Source organism: Trichosurus vulpecula, chromosome 3 (assembly GCF_011100635.1).
Source record: "Trichosurus vulpecula isolate mTriVul1 chromosome 3, mTriVul1.pri, whole genome shotgun sequence".
Taxonomy (NCBI): domain Eukaryota; kingdom Metazoa; phylum Chordata; class Mammalia; order Diprotodontia; family Phalangeridae; genus Trichosurus; species Trichosurus vulpecula.
The window spans coordinates 137,553,625-137,571,689 of NC_050575.1; the positions used below are offsets into that span (position 1 = coordinate 137,553,625).

At 38.1% G+C, this 18,065-nt stretch overlaps 1 protein-coding gene across 2 annotated transcripts in view; it reads right to left on the reverse strand.

The window, feature by feature from the left end:
- Nucleotides 1-18,065, reverse strand: part of DPY19L3 (dpy-19 like C-mannosyltransferase 3) — a 97,292-nt gene that overhangs the window by 15,592 nt on the left and 63,635 nt on the right. For both annotated transcript variants that reach the window (XM_036750289.1, XM_036750290.1), the window contains exons 14-16: nucleotides 17,885-17,996; nucleotides 17,397-17,453; nucleotides 14,153-14,235 (exon numbers count right to left, since the gene is read on the reverse strand). In XM_036750289.1, coding sequence (XP_036606184.1) covers nucleotides 14,153-14,235; nucleotides 17,397-17,453; nucleotides 17,885-17,996 — 252 coding nt within the window. The remainder of the gene's footprint in view (nucleotides 1-14,152; nucleotides 14,236-17,396; nucleotides 17,454-17,884; nucleotides 17,997-18,065) is intronic.

The window sequence follows — 18,065 nt, forward strand, 5'->3', positions numbered from 1 at the left end:
CATGGGGGAGAAGTAGTCAGAAGCAAAACACTTCTGAGGGAATAGAATGGGGGAGGGGGAATAGAATGGAGGGAAATACAGTCAGCAATAATGACTGTGAAAAAAATTTTGAAGCAAGTTTCCCTGATAAAAGTCTCATTTCTCAAACATATAGAGAACTGAGTAAAATTTATAAAAATAAGAACCATTCCCCAGCTGATAAATAATCAAAAGAGATGAACAGTTTTCAGATGAAGTAATCAAAGTTATCTTTAGCCATATGAAAAAGTGCTCTAACTCACTATTGAGTGGAGAAATGCAAATTAAAACAATTTTGAGGTACTATCACATACCTATTAGATTGGCTAATAGCACAAAAAAGGAAAACAACAAATGTTGGAAGGGATATGGGGAAAAGGAGACACCGATGCACTATTGATGGAGTTGTGAACTGATTCAACCATTCTGTAGAGCAATTTGGAACTATGCCCAAAGGGCTAGAAAACCATGCACACGTACCCTTTGAGCTAGCAATACCACTACTAGGTCTGTATCCTAAAGGAGATAAAGAAAAAACAACAACAAAAAGGAATGCCCTCAGAAAAACCTATAAACACTTATATAAGCTGTTACAAAGTGAAATGTACTGTGTACAAAATAACAAAAGTATTTTAAGATGAACAGCTCTTAATGACTTAGCTATTTTCATCAATACAATGATGCAAGACAACTCTGAAGGACTTATGATGAAAAATGCTGTCCATCCCCACAGAAAGGAACTGATGGTCTCTGAACACAGATTGAAGTATTCTTTTTTTACTTCCTTTATTTTTCTTGATGGTTCTTTTTTTTTTTGGTCTATGTTTTCTTTTACAACATGACTAATACAGAAGTGTTTTGCATGACTACACACATGCATAACCTATATTGAATTACTTGCCTTCCAAATGAGGAAGGATGGGAAGAAGGAAGAAAATCTGGAACTCAAAGTTTTAAAAACAAATGTTAAAAACTGTTTTTGCATGTAACTGGGGAAAAATAAAATACTAAATAAATAAAAAATATACTTTAAAAAAGACTTCTCATTTGAGGAATTTCCCAACACAGGCACTGTACTAAGCGCTGGGGATACAAAGAAAGTAAAAAAAAAAAAAAACCACAGTCCCTGCTCTCAATATTGGCAGCTAGGTGGTACAGTAGAGAGAGTGCAGGACCTGGAGTCACAAAGACTCAAGCTGAAATCCAGCCTCAGATACCTTACTAGCTGTGTGATCCTGGTCAAGTCACTTAACCTCTGTTCGCCTCAGCTGCCTCATCTATACAATGGAGATAATAACACCTGCCTAGAAATGTTTAATGACTGACTGACCAACCTCCCAGGTTATGAAACTACAATGAGAGAAAATTTGTAAAGCACTTTGCAACCCTTAAAGGGCTATATAAATGCTAGCTATTCTCTCGAGGAATTCCCATTCTAATGGAGAGACAACCTGTACATAACTACACATGCACAACAGATGTATGGTGTAACACTGGGGTTCTCAATCTGGTTTCCACAGAAAGACTTCAGGGCCTCCATGAACTTGGACGGGGAAAAAGTGACACCTTTTCTTCAATAACCTCTAACTAAAAATTGGCATTTCTTTGAATTATTTAAAAACATAATTCTGAGAAGGGGCCCATAATCATTACTGGACTGCTAAAGGGGACTATGATATTTTAAAAAAAAATTAAGAACCCCTGGTGTAAATGGAAGATAATATCAGAGTGAAGGGACTAAAATAATAGGGAAGTGAGAAGAGGAACTTGGAAGACCTGCATCTCCTGCAAAAGGTGAGGTCTGAGTTGAACCTTGAATCCAGGGAAGCCAGGAGACAGAAGAGAGGAGGGAAAGGGAAGGGAAGAGCTAACTGGGGAGAATTCTATCAAGCCTCAATAATTTTACTGGCAACAACAAGCTTTTCCTTCCCCAGAAGTGATAGATCTAGGGAGATCTACGGAAACATCAAACTACTTGATCGCATTACAAAACTGCACTGAAACCATTGCTCTGCAGTTAAAATAGAATTTGCATCAACCAGTTTAGTTAAATAAGCTCCCACCACTACTATAAACAAGCAGTCAGCCATGCTTAGTCAAGCATAATACTCTAGATGTGAATGAAGCTATTAGGATCCCTGCCCTCATGCAATCCTTTCAAAGGGATATTTAACTATAGATATCTATCTTCCTCTCCTCCTCTGCACGGGGAAGTGGGGGTGGGTGGGAATAGATAGGACTATAACCTCATCCTCCATAGAGACAAAAAGAGCCAAAGCTCATAGCAGACTAGAAAAATAAACAAATTCAGAAGATATGCTGTTGTTGGTTTCCATTATTCATTGTGCTAATTGTTTGGGGAGGGGAGAGGTTGGGAGCAAGGTATGGCCCAGTCATGGGCCTCAGCAGTTGGGCTGAGCCTACTCAGGATACAGGAGGAAGCTTAGGGAGACTGCTTCTGGAAGTGCCCGATAATAAAGAATATAGGGGCCTGGCTCCCCACTTCAGAGAATGCACCAGTATTCTGTGTCTGTTTCCCAGCAGAAAAAAAAAGCCTTTTGGTCAGTTGCTGAGCCAGAATTGGAAGTATATACAAAAGGCCATAATGGAGAAATTCATTCCTTTTCCTTTCTGCTGGTCAAGGGGAGTAAAGAAGACATTGTAAAGCTCTGAACAGCCAGTGGACGGGAGTCTCCCACCTCCCACCCAAGCCAGGCAGTGAGCACATGGCCTCCTAGGAAAGCCAGGTCTGAGGACAATCGCCTGTCTGTGTCTTCTTTTTCTTGTTACTGGGCCTTGTGAAACTTTAAAACATCAGAGAAGAGGTCCACTCACAATCTATGCTGGCGTTTATTAGGAGCCAGACTCCACAGCAGTCTGCAGTGATTTGCTTGGCCCAGCCTAGATCACCAGACAGTCAAGACAATATCTCGCAGTATGGGACTTACTTGTCAAGAGGCTTTACCACATTCAGAAGTAAACGTGGTAGAGTGAATGCTTTTTGTACGACTGCCTTAAGCCTGAGCTCCTTTCCCTAGAGACTAAGGTTGCATGGGGTAGAGTGTGAACCTTCTTTGAGGAAGGGGATGTTTTTGTACTTTTCATCTCACTGTATTTTCTTGGTAAATATCCCTTTGTAAAAGTGAACTATGTTAAGTGGTTATGAATTATTTCGAGGAGAAAGCAAATGGTCAATATTGAAACTGGAGTGCTAATCACTGGATCAAATAATAGAAGAAATATCAGTAAAAGATTCAATGATACAGCAGGTATCAGTACTGAAACATTTAACTGCAAAAGTTACCTTAGAAGGAACTGGAATTAAAGGAATCCTAAAAACTAACTATAATTGGTTATTGATTGTAGAACACACATTAGTCTGAGAACTCAAGCTGACAGCATTAGATAAAACCCCACTACTCCTCAGGGGTGCCCACAGAGCCCTGGAAGAGAGATGGAAACACCTGACCTGCTACTGCAAGTGACTAAGTCCAAAGCTGCACTACATGTGAGGCCTCATCTGCTATAAAAACAACTGAGCCCTCTGTAGCTGTGGGGACCCACTGGAGAGAGTCTTTACCTGGGCCTTTAGTTTTTGGATTCCCTACTTTGGGGAATCCACTAAAGAAAAATTAGCAAATTTTCTTTGTTGCTGTAGCCTGTAATTGTACAGTCAATTTATTCTAATGTATTTCCTTTAGAAGTCAGACCAGTCCCTTTTAAGATGACTTTTGCAGTTAAATGTTTAAGTACTGATACCTGCTATATTATTGGATCTTTTACAAATATTGATAACGAGGCTAATTTGAGACATATAGATTTTCCATCCCCGAAATGCTCATGTCTTGCAGACAAATGTGTACATTTTTTTTCAGCTTTTAAATAGTCCTAGACTGCTTGCCTAATTGTGAAATTTAAAGGTCCGCTAAAATTAACCCAAAGAGTAATTTCTTTGGAGAGCCTCATATTTACTTGTTCAAGGCTCACTTGACCCCGTTCTTCTCAAACTGAGCTTGCTTGCTTTTTTGCTGGGAGGAACTGGAAGTCCACTTGGGTTGTCCTAGCAGTGATAGAGATCAGCTGGAGAATTTGGTGTGCCTTGTGTAGAAAGGGGACGCCTAGAGATTTCGTCTGAGCCGCCAGCTGAAGTTCCCTCTCTGAGCTCTGGAGGCCTGCGGAAGGGGAAGAGAAGGGGTCTGTCTTTCCTTCATACCAGGTGGCTTGTGAGTGCATGGCCTTGTAGGAAATGGCCTGGAATGGGACCATGTCCTGTTTGTATCTTCTTTCTAACCGTACAGGGTCTTAGAAGACTTCAAAAGGTTGGCAAGCTGAGCTCCACTGACAGGAATCTCTGTCAGGGAGCAGCCCAGCCTAGAGGAATGACCTACTTGACCAAAGCTATCACTAGATCAACCCCGTAGCCAGATGCCATATCCTGCAGTAAGGGAATAACTTATCCTGCAGCTATGCCACATTTGGAAGTGAACTTGTTGGAGCCAATGCTTTAAGTTTGAGACTACTCCCTTCCAACAAGGTAGACGGGCAAGTGTGCCCCCAATGCAAGGGAGTGTCTTTGTACTTCTGTTCTTGGTTCTAGCTGTATCTTCTTAGCAAATGTTCCTCTGTAAAAGCTAACCGATGCTAATTGGTTATCAGTGACAAAGTCAAATAGATATAATGCAGCATTAATCTTTGGGCCAATGATATAGAAAAGATACCAAATGTAACCAGCAATCAACAGATACTGGGGAGCACACTGGAATGGGGGTTCAAACTGATAGTATTAGAGGACATCTCACTGTCCTTCGGTGATACACTTAGAACTCTGAGAGGGAGATGTAGCCATCTGCCCTCTGGGGACTTGACTTAGCAGTGCAAAGGAGAGATGAGATAAGGCCACCCAGAGTCTCTATATAGGTTTCATTTACCTAAGAAGGCTTATTTTGAGATGGCTTCTTCCTTGGTAACAGTCATCAATAAATGAATTTTTAATGCATGTATTTCAAGATCCACTCCTGAATTACATATAGTTCATTATCATGTTTGAATTTCAAGTCATACATTCCAAACTAGAAAGCCTGACTCAGCAAAGAAGTTCATGTATTTAAATTCTGTACTGAGACAGAATACCTTTGTATAAACAAATAATTGGCATTAAAAGCAGTGCAAGCGAAATCAATAAATATTTGTTGAATGTTCACTGTACAAAGCACTATACTAAGTTGAAAGGGACACAAAAGTAAGGTATTTTCTGTATCCTCAATTTACAATCTAACTGAAAGATGAGAAATTTTCAAATAAAGCTAAATAATTAAAAGCAAGCTATAACATCACATGACGAATTGACAGATGTGTAGTACAGATTCAAGAAGTATAGGGGGAAAAGGTCATTATTACATAGGATTTTAGAATTTAGAACTGGAAGAAGCCTTCAAGCTCAGGTCTTAAATTTGGAGTGTGTGAACTTATATTGGAAAAAATAAAAATCTGCCCTAACCTGTAACTGAAATTTAGCATTTCCTTCCAGGCAAACAACAAAGCATTATTCTGAGTAGGGGTCCATAGGCTTAACCAGACTGCCAAAGAGACACAAAAAAGTTACGAAATCCTGCTTTAGAGATTATTTAGTCCAATAGAGATGGAACAAAAGCTTATCAAAGATCTTACAGTCATTGGTGCTGCATTGTGGGGGGCAGTCCATTAGAATCAGAGATCTAGAGGAGGAAGGTATCCCATCTAGCCTATCCCCCTCTTTTTAAAGATGAACAAAGTAGAGTCCAGGGAGATGGCTTGGCCAAGGGATTTGAACACTGGTCCTCTGACCCCTGAGCCAGGAATTACCAGGTTAGTAATTTGCATCCTTAAGAACAGAATATCTAACTTTAAGATGTTTTCCCTTTCTAACATTTTCTACCCGCTAAGGAAGATGCTCTAATATCTTATAAAAGCAGCATAGTTTTTATTTATTTTAGGGTCCACAAAGCAAATGTGAGATTTGGACCCAAATCTAGTGCTCTTTTCACATGCCATACTACTTAGTTTGTCCTGCTGTGAACGTTAGCCATAACTGGAAAGGCTGCATTATAGATAACTTGTTTCTAGTGTATCAATGCTACAAACACTGTACTTTGTAACACGGCTATATATATATATATATATGTATATATATATATATACATACACATACACATACATATACATATACATATGAAAATGTGAATTATTATGCTATATTCATTTTATTAAGTATCCTGACAACAAAATTTTGTTAAAACCAAAGAGCTATAACTTCCTCAAGGTTAATTATTAATATTGTTGCTTTATTAACCACTAAGCTCTGATGATTGGGAGATTGTATGTGTCTGACTTTGTCTTTCTTGGTTTATGAAAATGTTGTATTTGAGATCTTAGAACTCTGCTCCTCCTTGCCCCCTCCCCACTCTCTTGCCAAGACCTGTTGATTTCACCTTGCTTCACCTCTCATATACACCCTCTTCTCTAACACAGCCCCCATACTGGTGCAGGCCCTTATCACCTCATGCCTGGCCTACTACAATAGTTGGTTGGTTGATCTGCCTGCCACAAATCTCTCTCCAGTCCAGTCTGTCCTCCCCAAGTGATCTTCTTATAAAGCACAAATATGAACATGTCACTCCCTCTCCCCTGCCTCAGTTACAGGTTCAAATGATGGCACATAGTAGAGTCTTAATAAATGTTTATGGACTGACTGATATCCTTTAAGCATTTCAGTTTATTCTTACTAAAAACAAACCCAAAGCCATAGAATTTTCTGTGACAAAACAAAGGAACAAATGCATCCTAGAACCTAACTTTAAATTAGCTGGATGACAGGGAGAACTCTGTCTGTGCATTCTTCTTTCACGAATATTTCCACCTGATACAGTCTCTTAACGGTTGTGGTCTGTATCTAAAACAGCTAATGTGCTTCAAACGACTGAATGACACTTCTCTATTATAGAAAAACGAAGCAATTTTTACAAATGTCTGAACAAATGATGTATAAAATGAAAGGATAATTTGTTTTTATAGCTTTCTGCCAAGCTCCATAGCAGGCTGCCCAACCTGCAAACAATTTATTCTGTAAGAAATGTCACTAAATAATGACAAGGACTCACAGGTCAAACTGATTTACATTATATAATTTAAATGTCATTCCAAACAGACCTGATGGCATTTTGAACAAATAATCTCATTTATTTTTGAAGCTCTAAGCCTCAACAAGTTAATTACTGTTGAACTAATGGGTAAACTGAGCATTATAATATAACGTATGAACATTTGCTTTATCTACACTTCAAGAATTTATAGAATTATGCAAATACTACAGAATGATTCATTAAAAATAAGAGGTTTAAAGGCATTTAAGGTCTAAACTTAACCTGCTTCATATTTAAATCATGTAGTAATTCATTCTTCTCTGGTTAGACTGCTTAAGAAAACTTGGTAAATTTGTTTTTAAACCCAATGAAAAATAGTTGCAACTGTGTCATTAAAGAAAAGGAAGTATTGGTAAACAAATTCCTCCACTGCCATGATGTTAAAAGATCCAACTTTCTAAGCCCATTTTTCTTAATTGCAAAGTATCAGAAGAAATTTTCAGAGAAAAAATGGATCCATAAAGCAGGAAAAGAAATGATGTGATATTGACAAGCGGTTATAAACTAGTGAGTTCTATGGCAGATGTCCTTAATAAAAGAAAACTTACTTTTATTTACACGTAAAAGGAAAATTCTTAAAAAAAAATGAATAAATAAGTACACCTTGTACTTGTTTCAGAAAGAAATCATAGCTTCTGTTTAGTTTCGTCTTGGCACAGAGAAGGTCTTATGAAAGAATGAAAATGCATTTATTAAGACCTTACTACATGCCAAGTGATGTCCTAAACAATACAGATACAAACGCAAAAGCAAAACTAGTCTCTCCCCTCAAGGACCTTTACAGTCTTCTCTTTCTTGGTGAACTCAGCAGCTCCAGTGGGTTTAATGATCATCTCTATGCTGAGTCCTAGATCTATATATCTAGTCTCTTTCCTGAGCTTCAATCCCACATCACCAATTCCTACCGTACATTTCAAACTGGATGTCCTAGAGACATCTCAAACCCAATACACCCAAAGCAAAACATGCATTATCTTCCCTGTTGGCTGCCCCCCTTCCTGACATCTCTACTTCACTTTACAATTGCCAAAGTCATTCTCCTTAAATTCAGATACAGCTATGTCACTTCCCAACTCTAACTCCACTGGTTCCTTATTGCCTTGAGGATCAAACACACACTTCACTGTTTAGTTTTCAATACCCTTCACAATGTAGTCCTGACTTCTTTTGAGCCTCAGTGGATACCTCTCCTTCCTACACTTTGTTCTCCAGTTAAGCCAGCCTTCTCTCTGCTCCTCACACGTGCCACTCCATCCCTCACCTTTGCATCATTGCACTGGCTGCCTCCCGAAGCTGGGGGCCTTGCCTCTTTTATCTCTGCCTCACAAATCTCTCCTTCAAAATGGAGCTCAAGAGCACCATTACCCACAGGAAACTTTTCATGATCCCCTCAATTGCTAGTGTCTTCCCTCTCACACAACCTATTTAACCACTTTGTATTTATTTATCTTTATTCTCATTGCACTTATTCTTTATACACTCACATGTATTTGTCATCTCCCTGATTAGACTATAAGCTCTTTGATAGTAGGGATCGTTTCATTCTTTGTACTTGTGTCTTCAATGGCTAGCACAGGATCTGGCACATAGCAGGCACTTAATACTGGTTGATTAATGCATTTATTCATTCAATGAGCTTCTCATGCATAGTCATTAAGGACTAGAAAATTTCAGACAGGGAAGAATTTTGCATGTAAAGCTTTCAGAATACCTCAAACATTCAACTTACTTTGTCAGATCTCTTTTATGGAAATGGGGGTCAGTTACAAAGTACTGGCTCTTAAAAATCTCATTATTGATTATTAGTCCATAGGACTCTGCCTCTGTGCCCCTACCCTGACCCATATTTCTGATCTAAGGAAGAGATCCGCTTCCTTTTCACCACCTTAACGTTGAGCTCAATGACAGGAAGGAGGTTGGCACATGTGACTTAATAGTTTGCAAATGTCAGTTTGCCTCTGACTCTAAGAGGTAGGTAACTCTTCCCTTCATCAGGGAGGAAGCATGGTCAAGGAGGGAAAATTTAAGAATCGTTAGACTCCCTGAAAAAAATGATCCAAAAAAAGTCTTGATACTATATATGAAAATAGCCCATATCTATTAGGACTAGAGGGTAAAGAAAAGGCAGAAGAAAATTCACTAACCATTTCCTAAAAGGAATCTTGAAAAGAAAAATGTCAGGAATGACATAACCAAATTCTGTGCTCAGATATCAAGGAAAAAATACTGCAGGTATCCAGAAGGAAGCAGTTCAAGGAACCACATCAGAATTGTGGTGGTTTGTCCTTCAATCTCGAAGAGGATCATGACATCAGGAAGATGATGCCATGATTTGGAAGTGAATTGGATTTAAGTGAGGGAAGGCTATTCAAAGTCACCAGCCTCACTTTCTCCTCCAGAGCTATCTGGGTCCAGTAGCCAAATATAGATCAGGACAACTGGAGATGGCCCAAGATGGAGTGGGAGACCTTGACTTTTTTAAGCTAATGTCTTTCTGAATTGTCACTTTGACTGAGGCAAAGCCCATTCAGCGATTAGTACTGTTTAAGAAGTGAGTCAAGGGATGGCCCCTTTAATCCCTCCCCCCAATAAAAAAATCAAACTGGGAGGGGAACACCCTCAGGTTTTCTGGCCAAAAGAAAAACAATTACTATTTACATTTAGTAGGACCCATTGGGGCCCAAAAAATAACCATTAAGTGGTGCTTGGGCGGGGACCTATTGTTGGCCAATCAACGAGAGCCAGAGTGAATTGGGTTTAAGACATGGTCTTTAAGACAGAAAGAAATCTTGCCAATAAACCCCAAGATATCAAAGTAGGTTTCAGCCACCAAAATTTGCCTTCATTTGGGCAGAGCACCCTCAGGGAAGGGCATGACACCACATGTGGAGAAAGAAGAAGAGGGGAGGGGAGCAGAGCAGGGGAGGAGAAGCTGAGCCACCTAATTTGAACTGGCCATTTTGGTCCCCAGTGGGGCAGCTCAGACTATTCATAGGTTGTGATCACTATGGTGATGCCATGACTTAGAAGTGAATTGGATTTAAGTGAGGGAGGGCTGGGCAAAAAGTCCCTTGAGGATCACAGAAGACCTATGTAAGAAGGGATATTATGGTATCTTATTTTGCTCCCACGTAAATTATTGGGAGATAATCGATAGCTGTGGAGAAGCCTGCTTATCTTATTTTACTAAGACAATGGCTATCCTGGTGCCAGGGGGACTAGAAAGGTTAGGATGGGACAACCTGGTTCAAACCTGAGGGGTCACGCCCAGGTCACAAGTATCCTCACTACCACAACCTACATAATCTGCATGAGGAGGAAATGTAGGGTAATGAAGAGTGTAACCCTGAGGAGTCTGGACCAACCCTAACTCTAATGGGAAGAGTAAAACTGTTTAATCTCACTTTTGTATCAGTGTGGGTGTTCGTAGTGAGCACCACACCTGCCTTCTCATGAGAAGTGTAACAAACACCTTCCTCTACCCGCTCTGTTTCTGAGTTCTTTCCATGAGAATGGGTCTATCATGTGGATCTTCCTAAGGGCTTGCAACCAGGAAAGTATTGAGCTGCAGCAGCACACTCAGGTTTACTTCCTGACCCTTCCTGGGCAGTCCTGTGATCCCCACAAGTGTGTTTCTCACAATTTGGTGAATGGGCCTATCACATGAATCTTCCTAAGGACAGGCTACCAGGGAGGCAGTGGACTACGGAAGCATGTCGGGCTAACTCCCTGGCCCTGCCTGGGAAGTCCTGTGATCCCCACAACTGTGTTTCTCACACCTAGAAGCCTCTACTCTAAATAAGAGGAAATACTGGCATACTCTTCAATATTCCAAAAGGCAAAGGAGATAGGCTTGCAACCAAGAATAACTGAGTGTCATCCTATATGGAAAAAAAAAATGGACCTTTAATGGAAGAGAGAACCTCATTCCTCTCCAGGCTATACTTCAGATCTCCAAGACCCAGCTCTTCTTCCTAATGCCTCACTCCAGCATTGGAATTCATACACTGGTCCCACTCTCTGCCCTTGTGGCCACTCCCACTGACTAGATGGCCCTTCCCAGACTCTGCTCCTTCCTTCCCTCATTTAAGGAGGGCATATAGGCTCATATCTCATTTCTTCCCAGACTGTACTCTGAACTTTATCTCCCATGCCTCCCCTACTTTTAATCTTTCTTTTATTTGTTGTCTTCTCTCATTGGAAAATCAGCTCCTTATATTTCTTTCTACTTATGTATGTATTCCCAGCACTTAGTAAGTGCTTAATATATGCTTACTGATTAAATGACTTACTTTCAAGCATTTTTGAGTAAAAGACTAGAGCTGAATAAGAACTTTGAAATACAAACACACATGTCCAGAGAAACCTAGAAAGAGAAACCTAGAAAGATCTACTACGGGAAGAAAAAACAAATGCCCCTTCAGAACCTTAAGGTCTTCAAAGGGTTTTGAGGGAGCTAAAAAAGAAAAACAGAGGTCCAGGGGGAGGGAGGAGTGATTTCTGGTTCTGAAAACTTCTAAGAGAAGAAAGAGAAAGGGAGTCAGTCAATAAATATTAAGTACCTACTGTATGTCACTAATTAGATTACATTTACTTATTTGTGAATGCACTAATCTTCCTAATATAGTGAAAGACTGGGGGGGGGGGACTCATTTCTCTATCTCTCTCCCCCAGTTCCTAGCATAATGCCTTAATAACTGATTAATGAAACAGAATTTAAATAATACTCATAGCTAAAACAGATAAAAATACATGGTCCCCAAACTCAGAGTTTACAGTCAATCAAGTCTCCAGTACAAGGATAGACATATACACAAAAATTATAATGCAAAACAGAACAAAATCTATAAGAGAGGTACAAAGAAGATTCATGGAAAAAGGGTTCATTTCTGACTGAAGGTGGGGTTCAAGAAATTTTTAGATCTATAACATTTTCTCTAGAACTTCTCATACCATAGAATCATGTTGCTAAGGAAAGAAAAAAAGTATACACATTAGTAGTGCTGCAGGTCATTTTTTCAGTTTTGAAAGCAAAAGAAATCTTGCTATGGGCAAATTTTAAAAAAGAAAAGTAAAGCTCAAATCCAATTTGATCTGGATGCTGGACTAGTGCTAATTTGCTGATTTAAGCAAGCACTGTATATTTAAATAGACCCTGTTTTGGTTACATTCATCATCACTTAAGCTTATTTTACAAACATGCCTGGCAGCTATTTTTCTTCAGATTGTAATTTAGACTTGGGGAATTTTAAAAGAAAATCAGCAAAGGGATTGTATCACCATGGAGGTAGTCATATTTGTATTTTGCCAGACTCATCCAAAAAAACCTAAAGGTACCAAGGGCATTGTCTAATATGGTAAGTCACTAAGACCAACACTGATGAAGTACAAACCTAAGTGAGAAACAGATTAGATAGTACCTCTTTATGCCCACATCATTCTTGCCATTTTTCACAGACAGATTATATTTTGAAAATCTCTGAATCTTTTCTAGTGGGGAAAGTATGAAAACAAAGGCTGCTGCAAGCAAGTACTTCTAGGCTGAGGTTGCCTGAGACAATCTGGGGCCCTGCCAGGATAAATTTTTAATGACTAAATAATTAATTCCTGAAAATGGGAGTTTTTAATGCAAATCCTGACAGCCTTTAAGTCTTCAGACCTACCAGGTGGTGGTGGCTGTATAGCATTAATCTTTAGCAGCATAATTTTAAGAACAGAAAATACCCATCCCACCTTCAGATGCATGTGTCATAAATTTCCAGTTGCCTATAGTTAATGCAAAAGTAATTAGCTTTTCTTTATATGAATAATATTCTTTCCCTATACACAATAAATACTGCAGGAAAAATTTACTCTGTAATTGTCTGCCATGATTTAAAATGAAATAAATAAATAAATAAAGACAAAGAACAGTTTAGCATTCTCAGCACTAGGAACATGTGAAAAATTATTCTCATTGCATCCAGTCAAATCCAGTCCAACATTGGGACCAAAGCCACATGTATATTTTATATATAAATCTATATAAAACTCCATCTATTGCACTCAAGAGACCTAAGCTATCAAACATTTACCATCTCTTAATACACAAGTGGTGCTAAATGGTACTGGTTAGTAAACATTAGTCATGAGAAAGTGTCAATATGGCTACTAAAATCCTAAGTGATGGAGACAACATGGCCAATGCTTTCAGAATATGTCACATAAGATTTGCAACATCTATTTACTTGTGAATAATTACACTGCTGCTTTTAGGTTATAAAGTAGGGAAATGTAGTATTATGGGGCATAAGAATCCTGCTCTGGGTAGAAAGTTTATTTTTGCTGGTAGGAAGCATGTTTTATCAACATAGCTTTGAAACACATGAACTTCATTTAGATGTGGAATACTGAATCCAAGAATAAACTGGAGGAAAAATAAAAAAACAATATAAGGCTATAGTACAGCACTCCAACCTCCAAGATAAAGGCCACTTATTCTTTATTCCCCCCACAAAGTTAAGGTTGAATGGTATGATCAAATCAACTGAATTTTGGCTCAAAATAGTTGACTATTGAATTCTCTGTACAAAATCAAAATTATGTCGTTCACAAGCCAGGAATATATTCATGCATCACAATTGTTAGAAAATTAGAATGGTATTAAGAACTGAAGAAAATGATGGTCATGACATGTCTGAAAGAGATTTTTAAAATGCAAGGAGGTTGCATGATGCAGCAGGTCTAATAGTAAATTCTGCCACTTATATGGCATTTATCCTCTTTTTTTCTCTATAAAATGAACATCTTCCCATATGGAGTTATTCTTGGAGAGAATAATGAAAGAATTAATTTTTAAATATAAAGATCGAAGCAAAAATAATATAGCTTAGCATTTCCTCACAAGTGAAAACAAAGAAAATCAGGTGACTGTGAAAACCACTGCATTGAAGTGAAAAACTTAAAAAACCTCTTACTTAATCCAGTTCATCAGCTCCACTGTGTCTGGGTCATAGAATTCTCTCAATTCTGATAGCTCCGCCATCATTCCTGGCCAAAACTAAAATGAAAAATAAAACTTAACTCCCACAACTATCAATATTAAGGGCATGCTATGCTTTTCAGGAAGCTCAATTTTTATCAGCAAAGTGAATGTGTGTGTGCGTATAATACATAGGTATGCAAATATATAATACATGCATATATTTGTACATATGTATGTATGTATGTATTTGTTACTGAAGTCAAACTTTTTTCAGACTTTTAAGTAGCAGATTAAAAAAAAATTTGCCAGGAGTTTTTTTGGAGAGTAGGGTAGGGAAATGCCTAATTAAGTACAGAAAATATAGAAGATCTTACTATATGTATAATTGTTTTGCATATTATGCACTATGCACAACAATTTAAACAGTATTAATATACTTTAACATCTTAGAAAATAATGACTATTATTATATCACAACTGAAATTGACTGTACAAGACTCTAAAAAAATTAGGAGAAAAAATAGTACAGCCAAATACCACTAGGCAATCAGCCCTAAAGGTCTAACTTGAAACATTAGATTTCAATGTGTCAATCAATTCTAGATTATTTAAGGTCTGAAATAGCCAATTAATTGACTATCCATACTCTTGGCATTGTTTGCCACAAAAATATGTCTTGGCTTACTATTGTTCATTCATCCCTCATCAAGTGATGGAAAGGGGGAAAGGGGGAAACAAAAGGGGATGAAATTCAAGTCAGTTGCTAGCATCTCTGGTTATTGGTTTCTTAAGAGAGCAAGCTAAAACTTCTGCCTACAATGAAGCCTTTGTATTATTTATGGATTTCAATGATTTATAGCCCTAATTTTTATGGCAATTATTCTTTCTTGGCAGGCAATACAATTTACAAAAAAGCAAAAATTTGACCAACTCACTGTCTTCATTTTATTTTTCAAGTTTTCAGTTTTTGTTTTTAGTCATTTCCTGATATGCCCTCTTGCCACTGAAGCCTCCTTTGTGACACAGAAAAACAGTTAAGCAAAACCAACTGACAAAGTCCACTTTAGAGAGTGTATTTCACATTCCGTATCCATAGTCTCCCACCTCTTTCAGAGGAGAGAGACGACATTAAAAACACAGAATGTCAATTAAGAACCTGAGACTGTTGCAACCCAAAGCACATGAGAGATCTCCAACTGTCTGCCTTTCCCTGCCCCTCCACCAATGCATATCTTCCATGGGCACTAAATAAACTTGTTTCCATCTGTATAAAAATGTAAATTAGTTTTTGATCCACTGCCTTTTAGAATAGGTAATGCTCACTTCTGCTACGGTAGGTCATGCATCAGAGCCTCCCTAGATTCAAAGCTTGCTGCACTGTTCTCCGTTTTATTTCTTCATTGGGATTTGTTTGGTAACTTTAAACTTAAAATAAAGTTTGGACTTGTCTGTAAAAAACAAACAAACACAGAATGTACTATGATTGGGTATACCATCCCTGCACAGGAACCATGCTATTCTATCACTCCAATTTTGGTTATGTGTGCTGCTAGAAGAACCATATTGAATTGTTCTATAGCTTAAAAAGCCCTTGCCACCTGCCACTGAGATCCAAGGATTTAATGTGTGGGTAAGAATCTGATATTACCATATTGGTTTGAAAACAGGCTACTCTCTTAATACAGGATCTTTTAAAATGACATAATAGCAAGACATCATAGCAAATTAAAAGGAACCTTTCTAGAAAAATGAAGACATTTAAAGTGGTAAACAAATAAACTACTAGGGTTTTTGAGGTAGTTCTTTCCCTTGCTCTTTCCCTCCCTTTCTCTTCCCCTCAGTTTCAAACCTGGAAATCGCACCTATTCCTGGGATCCACCACACTTACCCTCCTTCCCTCCCTCATATTTCTGCTCTGTGACAGTTCTACTTTTCTCTGTCTTTGTAGCTGTTAGTAGCTTTTATCCACAAACGGGAAGCATAGCCTGGATGAGCATTGGGACAGTGTACAAACCCTATGGGAAGGAGGTTTTCAGTGATGCTTACCTACCCCACCCATGTCTCCCCACCTCTCCCCTCTCCCATTCCTATGAGTCTTCTGGAGCCCGGGGGATATAGGAGAGGGAAAGAGAGCTTTAAGGGCTTCACAGTGAGATCCCTATCTCTAAAGGCAGAGATGAAGGAAGTCACTAGCAGCACTCAAGTGGGAGGGATCTGCTTTCTTTCTCTTGCAGCTCTAGGAGTAGGAATGGCTGGCAGAGAAGCTGTTGTTATTGCAGAAGCCAGGAAAATTTAAGCGGTGCCTATGATAGTAACAGCAAGATTACGGGCCACATTCAAGTTTCATACAAACCAGACTTTGGAAGAAGTATGTAGCCTATATTAAGACCAATGCAGTATAATTAGTTTAGCCATTTCAAGTTGTATTGAGGAAAGTGACCTCCTCCTGACCCCCTTCTCTTCCCTAAGAAAACTGAGGGACATTACAGAACAAACTAATCAAGTCATGGAATATTCCAACCAGATGAGACTACTTTAAAGACCCAAAACTAATGAAAAAAGAAAATCAGTTTGAAAATATGTGAACCAATCCCAATCTAAACTAAACTAAGTCAAAGGCAAGTACAATGCCTTATTTAGAACTTTTAAAATTTCTTGCAAAACTGTTAACTATTAGAGGGGACAAACAATTTGTACAGTTTAGAAATCTCCTGGATCAGGTCATTCAATAATTTAAATCTCACTATTGTGTTAGTGGACTAGTGAAGTAGCTGGCCAGGCTGAAGACTTATTTTTTTCTAATATAATATTGTTCTAGGAATTAAATCACTAGACTTTGAGGATTTTTATCATTTCTAACTATTAGTGAGCTAAAGATGAATGATAAAAAAAATACTCAGGCTAAGTAGAGCTTTTGTAGAAAATGAGTATTTTTTGCTAAATTCAAAGCAAAAAAAAGTGTGAGCATAACTTTATATCCTAAGACTGCTTTAGGTAAATTCAACACGGAATATTTGAAAACCCAACTATGTTGAGCTACTAAAAGTTATTTTGGAAGTGAAAGACCAATTCTGATGTTTTCCACAAATTACAGCCAAGAGTTAAACACTGCTTTTGAATACTGACTAGTCTGACTTTATGGAAAATAAAACAAAAATAGGGGTTAATTCAAATCCCGAGTTAGAGGCTATAGCTAAATGGGCTAATGTCAGCAAAAAAAAGAAAACTAGACTTACCTTATAGCAAAGATAGATGAGTATTAATAATGGTACTGAGTATCTCATAATTTTCATCTACGTGAAAAAAGCATTAATTAGTTTACAAGCACTTTTAGCACTTTTTCTTTCAGCTGCTAACTTGCAAGCATTTATCTTCCATAAAATGGAAAAACAACTTAACACAATCCATTATTGACAATCAAGAGAACTAATGACATCTGTGGGTCCAATCCAAAGTGTTAGTCAAGGTACTTTGTAGCTTCTATCATATTGCCACCTAGTGAACTTATAAGGAAGAACAAATCAAAGCTCTATTTGTAGACCTATACCCACCCAAACCTTTATTAAAAGTTTTCCTTATTACAAAATTCTAAATGGCCTGCTTTTTAATTTTCTAATTTAAATAACTTGATATTTGATAGCCTTTGAAAAAAGTGATTTTTTAAAATATGGTATAAAGGAAATAAGTAAAATATGTAACAATGAAATGAAAGCATAACACTGACCCTCTTTGGTGTGTAGAGATGAACTAATCTTAAAAGTAACTCCCATATGTCACTGCTGCATAAGCCAAATGATGCAAACACACACATATGTGATGTCCAAAGATACTTCATTCTGTAAGGTTAGAAATACATGTACTTTATCAGGTACTAACTGAATTTAAGTAATTTCTGAAAATTAGGT